The 16,010-nt window shown below is 39.9% G+C and overlaps 1 protein-coding gene across 1 annotated transcript; it reads right to left on the bottom strand.

The window, feature by feature from the left end:
* Window positions 1-1,957: 1,957 nt before the first annotated feature.
* Window positions 1,958-15,468, bottom strand: LOC128850186 (activated RNA polymerase II transcriptional coactivator p15-like). The gene is given in 6 exon segments (XM_054053173.1): window positions 1,958-1,990; window positions 1,992-2,052; window positions 3,619-3,694; window positions 6,008-6,116; window positions 14,310-14,429; window positions 15,418-15,468. Coding segments are annotated over 6 exon segments (450 nt in total).
* Between the last annotated feature and the right edge of the window lie 542 nt (window positions 15,469-16,010).

Genomic DNA, 16,010 nt, shown 5'->3' with positions numbered 1-16,010 from the left:
ATGACAGCTTGATTTAGCACACATATGATACTTTTTTGGTAGCTCTTAAGGCAATGTATGTTTCCTCCTAAGCTCCATAGTAGGTTTAATTTATAAAACATATTACTAATATGCCCAGCATAAATATCAAGAATCAAATGCATCTTTCTTCTGAAATTTCAGTGAGAAGGGGAGTAGTGTTTCTATCTCGTATAACACAGTCTTTTTATACATGCAAAATTTTCTTCCATGGACACTTCTACATGTACCCTAACTATCATTTTGTCTGCAAGAAAATAATCTTTAAAAAAAAAATAATCCGAATTTTCTTCTCAAATTAGAAAGCTAGACAATTACATGACAAATCAGAATCAACTATTTATTCCAAAATAACATTGAATTTGCCAAATTTTTATCAAGTAACCAGCACCATAAGTCATCTGAGGTGCAATAAATTCCCTCACAATTAAACACGTACTATTTTGAGTCCATTTGTGAAACTGACTAGTTTATTAGCTACTGTTTTATAGGATGGTCATACCCAGTCCTTAAGACTGGCAGAGGTAAAATATACAAGGTCTGACATGAGAAACCCGAGACTAACCCTATAGCTGGGGAACCAAGAGTGGGAGGGGAGAGACAGAGAGATGGCTCTAGAACACGTTCTAACCTGTCACAGTGAGATGGGGCTCAGCTCAACCCCTTCGCTCAGTGCGAGTGGACGTGTGTTCAAATACAGACGTTGTCTTACCCTCGGTTGGAAAATGTCAGTGCGCAAGAGTGAACAGCGAGTGAACATCAAGTTTCTTGTGAAACTGAAGAAATCCACAACGGAAACTTTTCAATTATTGCCTGAGGTGTGCGATGAAGAGCCCAAAGATCAAGTCGGTGCTCAGAGGAACCCCTTTTTTTATCGGCAGAAGATGTGAAAGCCAAACTGATGGAGATCCTCAACAGCCTTTCAGAGAGTGATCTGTGGAATTGCTTTGGACGTGGGCAGCGTCGGATGCAGCCACGTGTCAGCTCAGAAGGGAACTGTTGTGAAGGTGAGCGTAGCTGATTTGCTTAATTTGTTAAATAAAGAGTTCCAGGCGCAGTCTTAGACCTCGTATTTTATATTTCTGCCAGTAATAATGATAACTGGCAGATGGAAAACTATTTTTAAACACACAAACTACGTAAAATCAAGCTGCTCCAAGTTTTTTCAAGCAAAATGGAACAAACACATCCAGTAAATCACCACAAATTCAGCAAGGGTGTTACCTATAAGAGGAACTAATAATTCTTGGTTAACAAATATTAATTTCTTTGAACATCTCTACCATCAGTTTCCACAAGAGAACTAATTGCTACATTAAAACATTTTCACCTACTCCCCCCAAATGAATTAATTTAATTCTCCACCTTCTTGAACACAATTATACTGTATCATGGTACGCAATTGCCATTTAATGACCTACTGCCACCAGTAGTCTAAGGGAGAACAGTGTTCCCTCGATTGTTATAATCATGCACTTTAAAGCAGCCACATAAAAGTTTTGAGGTAAAATGGGTGAAATCTGGTTCAAAATTTCAGATTTAAAGGAATATATATACACACATACCACAAATTAAAAAAAAAAAAAGAATAATTCTAGAATCTGTTGACAGTCATCTGAAGTAATTTAATTCACACATCTGTGAAATTTTAGTAGATAATTCAGATTTATTTTATTTGGTCCAAACACCCTTGCGTGCCATTAAGAGTCACTCAAAGAATGCTGTGCCCAAAAATGCAGCTGCTGCCACAAAACATCTCTTCACCCTTTTATTCAGCTTCAAGCAGTTCTTAGAACTCAGATTTCCTGAGCTATACAAAAAGAGATCTTAACTTTATTTAAAATATGTCAACAACGGATAAGTTAAAAAGCAGGTAGAGGTATCCGACATAATATCTAAATTAACTAATATATATTTAATTTGATTAAGTCACCCTTCCTCATCCTTCAAACCCCATTTGTACTGAATTATAAACTCTGCAGCACAAGAACAGTCTGTGTACAGCACTTAGCAGAACAGGACTTCCATGCATGTCTGCAATATAAACAATTGTATTAAGATATTCCAAAATTAAACAAAAAGTAAATCCTGTTTATGTATAAAAAGCCCCATTAAATTTAATGGGAAATGGGAAAATTACAGCCAAACCACTAAGTTGTACATTCACTACATAGTCTTGAAATGTCAGTTTTCACAAAGTTGTTTCATCATCTTCCTTTCATTAACTGAATTAAATCAGAAAAACTCTTCTCCAATTCCACTAACATACATTCCTTCCCCGTAGTTGTGTCAGCTAACTTTGATCTTTCACCGTTAACTTCTGTAACCAGCATGCCCCTTATCTCTCCAAGTTCTACTCAAACATCATATTCTCCCTTCTTCATTCCACAGTTTGTGACACCTACCAAGAAGCCCTTCAACTGGGGCAGCATCTAGTCTAATAGAGCAGAAGCTTCCCTTATCAGAATAATACACTGGTAGGCAAGTGAAGATTGCTAGTCATGATCCACTATGTACCAGTGCTCCACTGCAAGCGCTAAGTATCTTCTCTACAAAAGATAACAGTTGTGCACATAAGCCACACAAGGCAAGCAAAGTTAACTGGTTTGGGCAGGTAGTGTGGACAGGGCAGAAGCACGATAGCCAGATGTTTTGGCTGAAGCATTTTTAACCCTGTCTGACTGTTTAACCTGTGTTACAGTCTAGTTTAAGCACTGTTGTTTACACAATACTCTCAAACGAACAAAAGCCCTACCAAGACAGGTTAACTGTTCTTTTCTACAGAATAACTAGTCAGTATGCGTTCAAGAATTAATTTAATGCAAAGCTTGAAAAGGGTATCTAATAACCACATTTGGAGCTTTTAAATACTAGCTTACTCTAAGGTCTATTACTGTAAAAGTTTATGTACCACATTCTAAAATCTAGGGTCTAAGAATACAGGCTAATTATATTTTCTAAGTCAAGCAAGCTATAGAAAAACAGGAAGAAAGAGTGTGTGGCTTGTGTTTAAGTGTTATTGTTTAGCATAACACTTCATGCAAGTAACGCAAAAAGTCTATATACTTAGGACTGTTTACATCTGAATAAATACAGTAAATTAGCAAATACGGTATTTAAAATTATCTACAAAAATGTGTTTTACCAGGTATTCACTGTTTGTGTCAAGTCTTAAAGCAGAAAGCTATCAGGGCAATACCAAAGAGTATGAAATAAAAGAAAAAAAAAATAAATTGCCTCAGAAAGCAAATTCACATTAATGGTTAACTAAACTGAGACTAAAACAAAGACTAAAGCTATTAGGTGGCCTTATCAGCAAACGCTTTCAATCAAAAGGCCATCAACAACTATGCTTTACATATTATTTGATTTATTTTATACAATGAGATGAAAATAACACATTTCCTTTTAGTAAATGTATATACAAATAGCCTCACTCAGAATACATTTTTAATGCACATTTATAAGTATTCATTTTACAAATCATTTTGCAATTCGAATATACAATAACTTGGAAAACAATATTTTAGAAAACCAAAGCCAATGTAAAAAGACCACTTAACTAAAACGATAAAGCTTTCTGTATGGCTCTGTATTTACAGTTTTCTTACTGCATCATCAATATCAGAAATCTGTTCCTTCAGCTGGTTCCACTGCTCTGGATTTAAAGAAATACCTGAAATACATTAAAAATAAATACTTAGGACAAAAAAGAATATTGTAGCGCAGGATCTTGCATAATTACTGTAGAGGCTGGTTTCATACACAAAGTCTATGTCATAACTGTTAATGCTACCTCAAGCGTAACAACCATCTCTGTTACAAAGTTAAACCACTTATTTAGAACACTAGTTTAACTTTAGACCTCAGCTTATTTCTGGATAAGTTTAACTTGCATAGAAAACAAGTGCAGTATAAAAAAAAAAAATTCATTCACAAGTGTTGGGGCTAAACACAGGAAGTTAAACACAGCTCTGGCTTTGACAGAAGGCAACACAAAAGAAATATAGGAAATCAATCATGTTCCTGTTGTCTCCTAAGAGCCATACTTCTGTGGACTAAACTTCTATTCCCTTTTAACATACCATAACTCTGGGGTGGTTTTCTTCCTGCTCTAGCACTGTGAATAACATATAGTATGAGTAACATTTTGGAGAGACACTATTCCACTCCCTAGCACTCACAAACCAACACAGAATTTATTTTTTCACTTCAAGGTCACTATCACTTCCAGTGATATTCAATCATTAATTATTCAGTGCCCCACAACCCATCTCCTCAGTTCTAAGTTTGTACTTCCTCAAGTTCAAGTCCAGGCACGTTTCCCTTGTGCAGTCTTCTCATTCTTCTCCCCAAATCTCTACGCCAACTATGCAAGTACAGACTCACAGGCCTACCTCCCATACTCTCCAGCAAGACTCTTGTACTATTTACCCCCAACTCTTCCCCCTCAGTGATCAGGCTTCCTTCATTGCTTTCTCCCTGTAGGTGGAGCAGGACCTGAAAACAGGTAAAATTTTGAATTCCATTTTTGGGGCTCATCACTTTTTTTGGTTTTCTTCTACCATCACTGTCTTATCAGAGCAGCAAACAGTCTGCATGGAACTATTCTAAGCACTTTTCCACCAGCCTTTAGAGGGCAGGTTTCTTTTGAAAACAGTTAGACCAAGTGTGCTGACCATTATTAGGGGATCAAACATCATCAAGATGTCCCTGAACAACATACCCAGATAAACTGCATGCAGTTCAGACCTGCTTCTGGAAATAATTCTAAGCTGTTGGAATTTTTTTTTTCTCCTATATTTTATTACACAATTTGAACTGTTCATATTGTTTTTCGAATAGCTAGATAAGGGGCTCATGAGTGCATCAATGGAACATTAGAACTCTCATACTGTATCAGATTATTAATTTTATTCTAATAAAATAATTCTAATAAAGATCAATCTTTTTGACACACCGATGAAAATTTCTATTTACATAATGTAATTTAGGTTACCACTCAAACTGCACATACTTTTGATTTCCATATCAAAACACAACAGTTTAAAGTCCTGTTCATACAAACCTATACTCAGTGGTTCTTTAAGAGCTGTTGAAAATGTTTCTCAAACTTTCCAAAAGTCTATTTGCTCCTGGACGCACTAGGAGAATGTAACAAACCTTATGCTGTTTCTATATTAAATGTCTTCAATCTCCAGGACAGGATGTTTCATGCTTGCCTCTTTCCTTGGCACAGTATGAAAACTGATTAAAAGTAGGCTTTACTAACAGAAGCAACGTGACATTAAGGAAAGCACTACTACGGCAACGATTCTCACATCCCCATCTTGCAGGTGGCAAAGTTCTGAAAATGGTTGAGTGAAGGCATGCCATAAAAAGTAGGTATGGTAGTAGCAATTTAAGGTACAATGGCTTATGCTGTGTTGCAGATTAGAAGCACAGTACCAAAACATGAACACTTGAGGTATTTTCACCTGAACCAAATATTTAAATATTCTTTACAAAATTAGTCACATTCAATATTTTAATTAATTTTAATCTAAAATTTGATTAAAATGGAAGATAATAATTGCTTTAAAGAAATTAACATATTATTAAAAACTAATAACTTAAATCTTTTCAGTGTATTCTGAAATAAGAAATCCAATTGCAATAAAAATCAAGAAACTGAGTTAAGTTAATCAGTGGGAAAATGTATGGCTATGTATATAACTCCCATATCAAGTTTGCTTGTATTTGATGCCTTGTTTTCCATAAGTCATGGGGGATCCATCCAGGAAAACAGACTCAGGCCAACAAAACCACTTTGCTTTTGTTTATAATCTACAGATAAAACTAATCATTTGTTGAAATACTAATTATAAAAAAGATAAAAATATTACTCTAAAAATACAATGTAATAACAAAGTATAAAAATCTGATGCAAAGTTCTCCAGCAAATTGCAGACAATGTTTTAATACAAACTACCACAAAGCAGAACAATACCTTTTCTGCCAGGCTTCATTTCACCTTCTTGATCCATCCAATATTCTCTGATATCAATTAAGATTTTCCCTTTAAAGTCACGAACACTGACATATCTCATTTTGCCAATCTGTCAAAACACACAGATATTTTAGATATTTTACATATTACAGCATTCACTTTTCCCAGCAGTATTGGACTTTAACACGTGACACTGCACACTGCAGCTTATTCTGGGCACCAGAGAAACAACTAGATCAAGAGCTTCACACAAAGTAGTCAGTAGGCAAATAAGTAACGACAATATAAACGGATGAACAACTTAAAACCAGTTGAAAATTCAATGCTTGATGCAAAAGTTGCTCTCCTAGAATAAAAATACCTATATTCTTAACAAGCTTACCTCTTACAAAACCCACTAATTTACTGTTTTCCAAAATAAAATTTTGCCTCTGCTATAGCCATATTTGTTAGTAACAGTTGTAAACAAACAGGGAAGAGGAAGCTCTACTCAGCAATCTACATTTTAGTCCATTCCATGTGTACAGAAATCAAATTAGATATTCACATGAGAGAAGCACGGTTTCAGGAGGGTATTTTTCCCTCCCCCCTTTTTTCTTTCCTTTTTTTAAAAAAAACAAAACACAGTACGGAACAGCGTTTAAGAGACTATTGTAATGTACCAGATGTTCCAAAAAAACATCCAAAACCTTTAAGTTTACCAGTACGTAGCACAGTATGAAGTGACTTCAGAATTTCGTAATTTCAAACCACAGTGGCTTAACTGAACAGTATTTTGTGATTGATTTATTAAATACTTCACATTACTACAAATTTTACATTAAAAAAAAAAACGATGTTATGGTAGCAGAGTTCTTTCAGACCGAACGTGGTACCATGCCCAAGTCCATCAGCACTGCTGGCAAAGGATATCCAAAATAGACTACATGAACATTTCTTGGGTTTACCCTACAAAGCTTCAGTGACTTTAAAGGTCACCTCTAAAACCAGCTTCAAGTAGAACTCCATAACATCATCATTTTCCAGGTCTATCAAAGAATATTAGTGCATTGCCAAATAATTCCAGATCATAGAATCATAGAATAGTTTGGGTTGGAAGGGACCATCTAGTTCCAATACCCTGCCATGGGCAGGAACATCTCCCACTTGATCAGGCTGCCCAGGGCCCCATCCAACCTGGCCTTGAACACCTCCAGGGATGGGGCAGCCACAACTTCTCTGGGCAACCTGTTCCAGCACCTCACCACTCTCACGGTGAATTAATTCTTCCTCATATCAAGGCTAAATCTGCCCCTCTCCAGTTTATACCCGTTCCCCCTCGTCCGATCACTAGAAGCCTTTGCGAATAGTCCCTCCCCAGCTTTCTTGTAGGCCCCCTTTCAGGTACTGGAAGGTCGCTATAAGAGCTCCTTGGAGCCGTCTCTTCTCCAGGCTGAACAAGCCCAACTCTCTCAGCCTGTCCTCGTAGGGAAGGTGCTCCAGCCCTCTGATCATCTTTGCAGCCCTACTGTGGGCCCGTTCCAACAGTTCCATCACCTTCTTGTGTTGAGGATTCCAGAGCTGGACACAACACTCCAGGTGAGGTCTCACAAGAGAAGAATAGAAGGGCAGAATCCCCTCCCTCACCTTGCTGGCCACGCTTCTTTTGATGCAGCCCAGGATACGGTTGGCCTTCTGGGCTGCGAGCACACACTGCCGGCTCACGTCGAGCTTCTCATCAACCAGCAGCCCCAAGCCCTTCTCTGCAGGGCTGCTCTCAATCACGTCACCCCCCATCCTGTACTGAAATCGAGGATTGCCCCAACCCACGTGTAGGACCTTGCACTTGGCCTGGTTGAACCTCACGTGGTTCTCACAACCCCACTTCTCCAGTCTGTCCAGGTCCCTCTGGATGACATCCTGTCCTTCCGCTGTGGCAACTACACCACTCAGCTTGGTGTCATCCGCAAACTTGCTGAGGGTGCACTCAATCTCGCTGTCAATATCATTGATAAAGATATTGAACAGCACCGGTCCCAGTACAGACCCCCGAGGGACACCACTTGTCATGGATCTCCATCTGGACATCAAGCTGTTGACCACTACTCTCTGAATATGACCATCCAACCAGTTTCTTATGCACCGTACCGTCCACCCATCAAATCCATATCTCTCCAACGTAGAGAGAAGGATGTTGTGGGGGACCATGTCAAAGGCTTTACAGAAGTCCAGACAGACCACATCCGTCAGCTTACCCGTGTCCACTGCTGCGGTTACCCCATCATAGAAAGCCACTAGGTTGGTCATACAGGATTTGCCCCTGGTGAAGCCATGCTGGCTGCCATTAATCACCTCCCTGTCCTCCACGTGCTTTAGCAGGTCTTCTAGGAGGACCTGTTCCATGATCTTCCCAGGCACAGAGGTGAGGCTGACAGGTCGGTAGCTCTCAGGGTCGTCTTTTCTACCCTTTTTAGAAATGGGCACAATGCCACCCTTCTTCCAGTCACCAGGGACTTCTCCTGACTGCCATGACTTTTCAAATATCACGGAGAGTGGCTTGGCCACCACATCAGTCAATTCGCTCAGGACTCTGGGATGCTGGATACAGCAGATCGAGGGAGGTGATTCTGCCCCTCTATTCCTCTCTTGTGAGACCTCATCCAGAATACTGTGTCCAGTTCTGGAGTCCTCAACGTAAGGAGGAGATGGAACTGTTGGAACGGGTCCAGAGATGATCAGAGGGCTGGAGCACCTCCCATACGAGGACAGGCTGAGAGAGTTGGGCTTGTTCAGGCTGGAGAAAAGAAGGCTCAGAGGAGATCTTATAGCGACCTTCCAGTACCTGAAGGGGCCTACAAGAAAGCTGGGGAGGGACTATTCGCAAAGGCTTGTAGTGATCGGACGAGGGGGAACGGGTATAAATTGGAGAGGGGCAGATTTAGGCTTGATATAAGGAAGAATTTCTTCACCATGAGTGGTGAGGCACTGGAACAGGTTGCCCAGGGAAGTTGTGGCTGCCCCATCCCTGGAGGTGTTCAAGGCCAGGTTGGATGGGACCTTGGGCAGCCTGATCTAGTGGGACGTCTCTGCCCGTGGCAGGGGGGTTGGAACTAGATGATCTTTAAGGTCCCTTCCAACCCAAACTATTCTATGATTCTAAGTTTTAAATAGGCTTCTAAAATAGAGTTAAAAAAACTGAATCAAAACTCTTAATCTAAGTAAATTGATGTTTCTTGAAGTTCAGTTACCTGCAATTCTGGCATTGAGTCATTTCTGAACAATTCTTTGTTCATGCAGCAGCTGATAGTCCTAGAATAATTTCACCAAGACCTTTGAATCTCTGTAACCACATTAGTGTTCCAAGGGCTGTACTGATTTATAGCATGGTAGTTACTGCAGTTCAAGCTTCACAGACAAGTTCATATACTTTTTATTTTATTTAAGATTTCCTTAGATATAAGATTCTATTGAATTAAATAAATTGGAAGACACTGAAAACCCTATTTCCCGGTTTTCATTTCTTAGAATAAAACGCACTGAACTGCGTCTAGGTTTCTTTCACAGCTATGCAACTGACTTCCTGTACAGCTTTCAGCAACCACATTCTTCACCATTTTTCCTCTTATTTCCAGTTTACCTTGATTAAACTGTATACACACTGTGGAAACAGAAACAGCAAAAAAAAGCATCCTTCTTTCTTAGCTGATAACTATATGTATATAGCATTAGAAGCAGCACAATAAGCTAATATAAACTCCTAGAATAGAAAGATCTGTAAACAGCTGAGATCTGCAAACAGCTGAGATCTGCAACACAGCAAACTGGTTTAGCCCATTAATTCTGAAACTTGGATGGTCACCAAGGCATTTCAAAATCACCTTCCAGACCATCACAAATTATATATTTATCTACTTTCAGGAGCACATGAAAGCTAAAGACATTACACTGGGAAACTGAAGAACTTGTTTCTCATAAGTCAAAAAACCAAATTTGACCCAAACTTTTTTAAAAAAAAAAAAAAAAAAAGAGGAGGACACAGGACAATGAGGACAACAGGCAAACTACCCTTGAAGTAACAATTTCTGTGAAATGCCTGACCACATCATGTGGTTCCACACTGGACAGTCATGAATACTGTATCCTGAAAGCATTAAGAAACCTTATGCAAATCAGGCATATGTAGATGGACAGGATTTGTCAAACTAACCAAAGCACACGATGCAGAACTCACGTTGCTTTGAAGCCAGACAGGAATCTAATGTATCAACACTAAACTCTTCCACGTTAACATGAATAATGCTTGTCCTTAGGGCCTCTCGTAATACATCACAAATGGGAGTGAGAAATTTCCACACTCCAACTGCACCCAAATTCTTTAACACGTTGCAAAGCATACTAGGCTACGTATGAAGCCTAAAAAGGCCAAGACATGTAAATAAGATACACTTGGTCTCTTATACAGAATTAATCCCCTTCTACTTACAATTACTCTGTTCTCTGTAATTAGTTTCAAACAAAAATAATAAAGCGTAGATCTCTATAAAAATGCTGATTCTTTTGAATACAGCAGTCACAATGAGCCTGATATTAATAGAAGCTGTATAATTTAAGAACACAGCCCAAAGGTGTAGAACAGCGAGCCATCAAGTTTCATGTAATTTCACATGATGCCACTTCCACGCACAATATGGACGCCACAGAACTTCTGACTATCCTAGACCTTACAGTCTGATTTCCATCAATTGAGGCCACACTTCCAAGTTATACTGCAAAGTTGCTTGCACAGAGATCATTTTACTACCATGGGGAAACACAGAGGAGAGTTTCTAGTATTACTAATAGTCCTAGAACAAACAAAACTATACCTAAAAGTTAACACACAACTAGATCTTCCAGCACGCTCGCTTGGGTAGTACTGGAAGTATCCTCAGACCTACAGTGCTATTTCTGCACTGAAACAGTTGCATCTACGTTAACACGCAAGCTGATGTAAAATCCACAATGCTTCACATAACACAATAAACAATCTAAAACCCTTTTGTTGTTGAGTAACTAAAAGGCAGGCAGAGACTAAGGAAGGCTGATGGTTTAGGTCAAATTTCAAACTGAAATATTTTTTTCTATATTTTACTCAACACCAGGAAAATCCTGCTCTTATCATACTAACACAGTCCTCTACTGCCCGTTTTTAGTAACTTATTATCTTAGGCAAAAAGGTTGAAAGAAATCAGAGCACACAAATGCTTTTGCTTATATTTGAAAGGATTTGGTTTGGTTTGGGGTCTGGGTTTTTTTTTGATCAGGAGAGCTTTAAGAATTTTAATTGTTTTCCCTAAGGCTAGAATTTCTGAGCCTATTACAAGCATAGCATAAACCTATACATAGTATCTTCTACACCTAATGACGCCTCGAATGCAGTTAGAGCTCAAAAAAACTATCGCATTTTTCCTACATGGATCAAATCATGCCCCAAGAGAACTAAAACAATTATATTCTTCCTTCGATATGGAAGTCCAGGCACCGATACCCAGTGTCTTAAACTGAAGCTCTCCCTCCAATTATACATGGAGAGGAAAGTAAGAATTGGTACATTAAAAACAACCACCCTATATTACAGTATCAGTTAAGCAGGTCTTCTCTCTAGAGAAGATTTTTTTTCCCCCCATATTACTTTGTACAGCTACAGCCCCAAACCATTTGCCTTACATAGTATTGTGGCCATCTTATTAGCACCTCTACCGTACCATCTCATAAACTTAAGAATCAAAGTCTCTAAGTTCCTTTTCTATTCCCTGCCCCTTTCAAGCCAGCTAGTCACAGACGTTTAATAAGCCTTAAACCACACCCCTAAAACAGGTAATTCTGAGCCATGTATATTCTTGCACAGCTTTTAGCACATAGTGCTACAGCCTCAGCTAACCCCAGGAACTGCAGCACCCTGGCTTCACAAATGCTTTTTGCTACTGAAAAACGTACATTCATCCCATCTTAAAAATAAGGACAATGTCAAAAATTACAACCTTTTTGGATGTTAAGTGAGAAAAACCTGCATCATAAAGGAACAAGCAAAACTCATTCCAAGACACTGTCTTATAAGACAGAAGCCACGTTGCCCTTGATCTAGTTAAATCAGAATGAAGAGTCCATACTTTGGGTTCCAAGAACCTTTCTTTCAAGAGCCACGATTGAAAAAAACAAAACATTTCCACACAGAGACTGTCTTGATCTAATATTTACAGTATGCTCACAGTAAGTGCTATATTTACAGACAAAATGAGAGTTACCATGGGCAAAGACATGAGGGTTAGAATCAATTGCCACAACTCGGATTCTTTTACCCTGATGAACCCCAACAATGCTTTTGCTGAGCGTCTCACCTGCATGCTAGCATCGTAATCCCCTTTGGCCAAGGCTTCAGGAAACCAAGCACTATGCCACCAAGATATTCAGATTGCCTCATAAAGTCCTCTTCAATATCTTTATCAATGGCCCGGATGAAGGCATTGAGTGCACTCTTTGCAAGATTGCAGACGACACTAAGCTGGGAGGAAGTGTCGATCTGCTGGAGGGTAGGGAGGCTCTGCAAAGGGATCTGAACAGGCTGGACCGCTGGGCCGAGACCAATGGCATGAGGTTTAACAAGGCCAAATGCCGGGTCCTGCACTTGGGGCACAACAATCCTGTGCAATGCCACAGACTAGGGGAAGAGGGGCTGGAAAGCTGCACGGAGGAGAACAACCTGGGGGTGTTGATTGACAGCTGACTGAACGTGAGCCAGCAGTGTGCCCAGGTGGCTAAGAAGGCCAATGGCATCTTGGCTTGGATCAGAAACGGCATGGCCAGCAGGTCCAAGGAGGTGATTCTGCCCCTGGACTCAGCACTGGTGAGACTGCATCTCGAATCCTGTGTTCAGTTCTGGGCCTCTCGCTACAAGAAGGATGTTGAGGCTCTGGAGCGTGTCCAGAGAAGAGCAACAAAGCTGGTGAGGGGGCTGGAGAACAAGTCTTACGAGGAGCGGCTGAGGGAACTGGGGTTGTTTAGCCTGGAGAAGAGGAGGCTGAGGGGAGACCTTATTGCTCTCTACAACTACCTGAAAGGAGGTTGTGGAGAGGAGGGAGCTGGCCTCTGCTCCCAAGTGACAGGGGACAGGACAAGGGGGAATGGCCTCAAGCTGCACCAGGGGAGGTTCAGGCTGGACATCAGGAAAAAAATTTTCACAGAAAGGGCTCAATGGGGACTGAAACAGCCTGCCCAGGGAGATGGTCGAGTCCCCATCCCTGGAGGTATTTAAGAGATGAGTAGACAAAGTGCTCAGGTGCCTCAGATAGCCAGATCTCTCTTGATTGGCCACTTCTCAGGATCTCACAGCTGCAGCAATTAAGTTCGACTCAGCTGGCCTACAGTTATCTCTTGTTTACATTTTACATCATTTTATAACATTTACATTTCCCTACACTCAGGGACATGGTTTAGTGGTAGATAGGAATGGCTGGACTCGATGATCCAAGAGGTCTTTTCCAACCTGGTGATTCTATGAAAATACCCCCTCTGCAAGAAAGGTGGCCCCATCTCTGACAGACATCCACACCGTGGGCCAGTCTGAGGCCTCAACACCACTCCTGTTCAAACTAGGGGGACTAACTGAACTGAATTACTGGCAGGAGCATGCAAACATCCAACCCTGCTCCCCAGCAGGCCGTGGCACAAGAGCATCCACTCCTAAGAAGACCTGAATGCCAGGGAACTGAAGAGCAACAAAATTAAAAGTTCTTGTGGAAGGACAGCACTCACACTTAACTTAAGCTACGCAATCATAGAATAGTTTGGGTTGGAATGGACTTAAAGATCATCTAGCTCCAACCCCCCTGCCACGGGCAGGGACATCCCACTAGATCAGGCTGCCCAAGGCCCCATCCAACCTGGCCTTGAACACCTCCAGGGATGGGGCAGCCACAACCTCCCTGGGCAACCTGTTCCAGTGCCTCACCACTCTCATGGTGAAGAAATTCTTCCTTATATCAAGCCTAAATCTGCCCCTCTCCAGTTTACACCTGTTCCCCCTGGTCCTATCGCCATAAGCCTTTATGAATAGTCCCTCTCCAGCTTTCCTGTAGGCCCCTTTCAGGTACTGGAAGGTCGCTATAAGATCTCCTTGGAGCCTTCTCTTCTCCAGGCTGAACAAGCCCAACTCTCTCAGCCTGTCCTCGCAGGGAAGGTGCTCCAGCCCTCTGATCATCTTTGTAGCCCTCCTCTGGACTCGATGATCCAAGAGGTCTTTTCCAACCTGTTGATTCTATGATTCTAATAGGGTCATCAATTTTACCTGAAACATATTCTCATCTCTGTTACTGCTTTGCTTAGAAGAAGCTGCACCTTTTGAACTTTCGCCAGTCTTCTGTTTCTTTACAGGCTTTTCTGGAGCCGCTTGCTTTTTCCGCTTTGCCTTGGAGCAAGAATGAAAAAAAACCAAAAACCATAAAAAAAAATGCATGAACAACAACTCATTTTATAAGTTACAAAAAAGTTTACGTTAGAGGTCACAAACTACACAAACTACTGCTATGCAGTACACGTTATCACCTTCCTTCTGTGAAGGCTGGAATTTAAAAAAAAAAAAAAAAAAGAGAAAATCTTCAGTGAGCCCTATTCTGTTCCCAGTCAAGTTTACCATAATACTTTGGCTTTAAAGAGAACTGAATTAGATCAAAATACATTTCAAAAAGCCTACTCTTTTTGCACAGTAATATTGTCAGTTCAGTAGCTTTAATTAAAATTTTGAAGTCTAATGCAAGTTTCAACTTCCTTTCCACTTAGTGCAATGAAAAATGCAGGACAGCTAACAACTCTTCTAAAAAAAAGAAAAAAATAATAGATGAGATAACGAAGAAAAGATCTGGAAGCCAAATCGAACTTTTTTTAATTGGAGTTCAATCTCCATCCACAGCATGATAAATTAAACATGTTTTTAAAGCATTCAGACAATATCACCTATAAATCAGATTACTTTGCTAGCAGATGCTACAAAGTTCTTATTTCTACTAATGGTTATATAGCAATCACGTCTGCCCCAAAGAAAGAGTAATACAAAGATACCAAAAATTAATCTCACCTTCTAGAATCATATCATAGACAGCCTCTTTTAAAGACAAACAGCTCCAACAAATATGGGAGGTTGTAATAGGGGGAAAAAAAAAAAAAAAAGTCACCCCTTACTGTCCACTGAAGCAGATTGACTATATCTTTTCAGGAATACATTTCCCTAACAACAATAAAAATACCCAAAAATCGCCTGACCATTTTCTCATATTAAGATTTGACAAAACACCTAATTTGTTAAGTGCAACCAAGTCACATTGAATCAATTCAGTAAAGCAGACCAAGTCTCTTCATCCAAAAGACCTGATGTCTGCATTATCACCTACATTTCTTACAAAGATAAATTTACCGTTGCATTCAATTTTTGTTCGCAATGACTGGTACATCTATACAAACTTATAAATTAAATAACTATTAAAAATAAATGAGAACACTAAATCTATACATTTAAAACAGTTCATGTTAAAATTATCAACTCAAAGACATTCAGGTTGGCTCAGCTCAACTGAGAAACTAGCAAATGTTATTACAGTAAATGTAAGAATCTGAAATGAAACAGAGAAAGAGAACATGCAAACAAGATAAGCAAGTGGCACGTGGATGACAGGGCAAGGGGAGGTTTTTGTTTTGGACTTGCAAGTAATCCAGATACCAAAAAGAAGGGGGACAGGGATGTCCTCAAAATTAAGTCCAAATTCTTGCCACCGGGGCCAGCTTACACAGAAGCCTTCTATCACTTGCCACAAAGCAGTGAAGAATTCCAGGAAGCTTGTGGCTAGATATACCATATAGAAAATCCTGAATAAAGGAAAATGCAACTTAAAAAAAAAAGTTTACTGCAAAGCAAAAAGCATCCACCCAAACCCTAATCTCTTTTATTTCCTTCTTATGTTGAGGACTCCAGAAGTGGACACAATACTCCAGATGA

Source organism: Cuculus canorus, chromosome W (assembly GCF_017976375.1).
Source record: "Cuculus canorus isolate bCucCan1 chromosome W, bCucCan1.pri, whole genome shotgun sequence".
Classification (NCBI taxonomy): Eukaryota; Metazoa; Chordata; class Aves; order Cuculiformes; family Cuculidae; genus Cuculus; species Cuculus canorus.
Note: the sequence above shows the minus strand (reverse complement) of the source record. Positions and strands in the feature narration are given on the sequence as shown.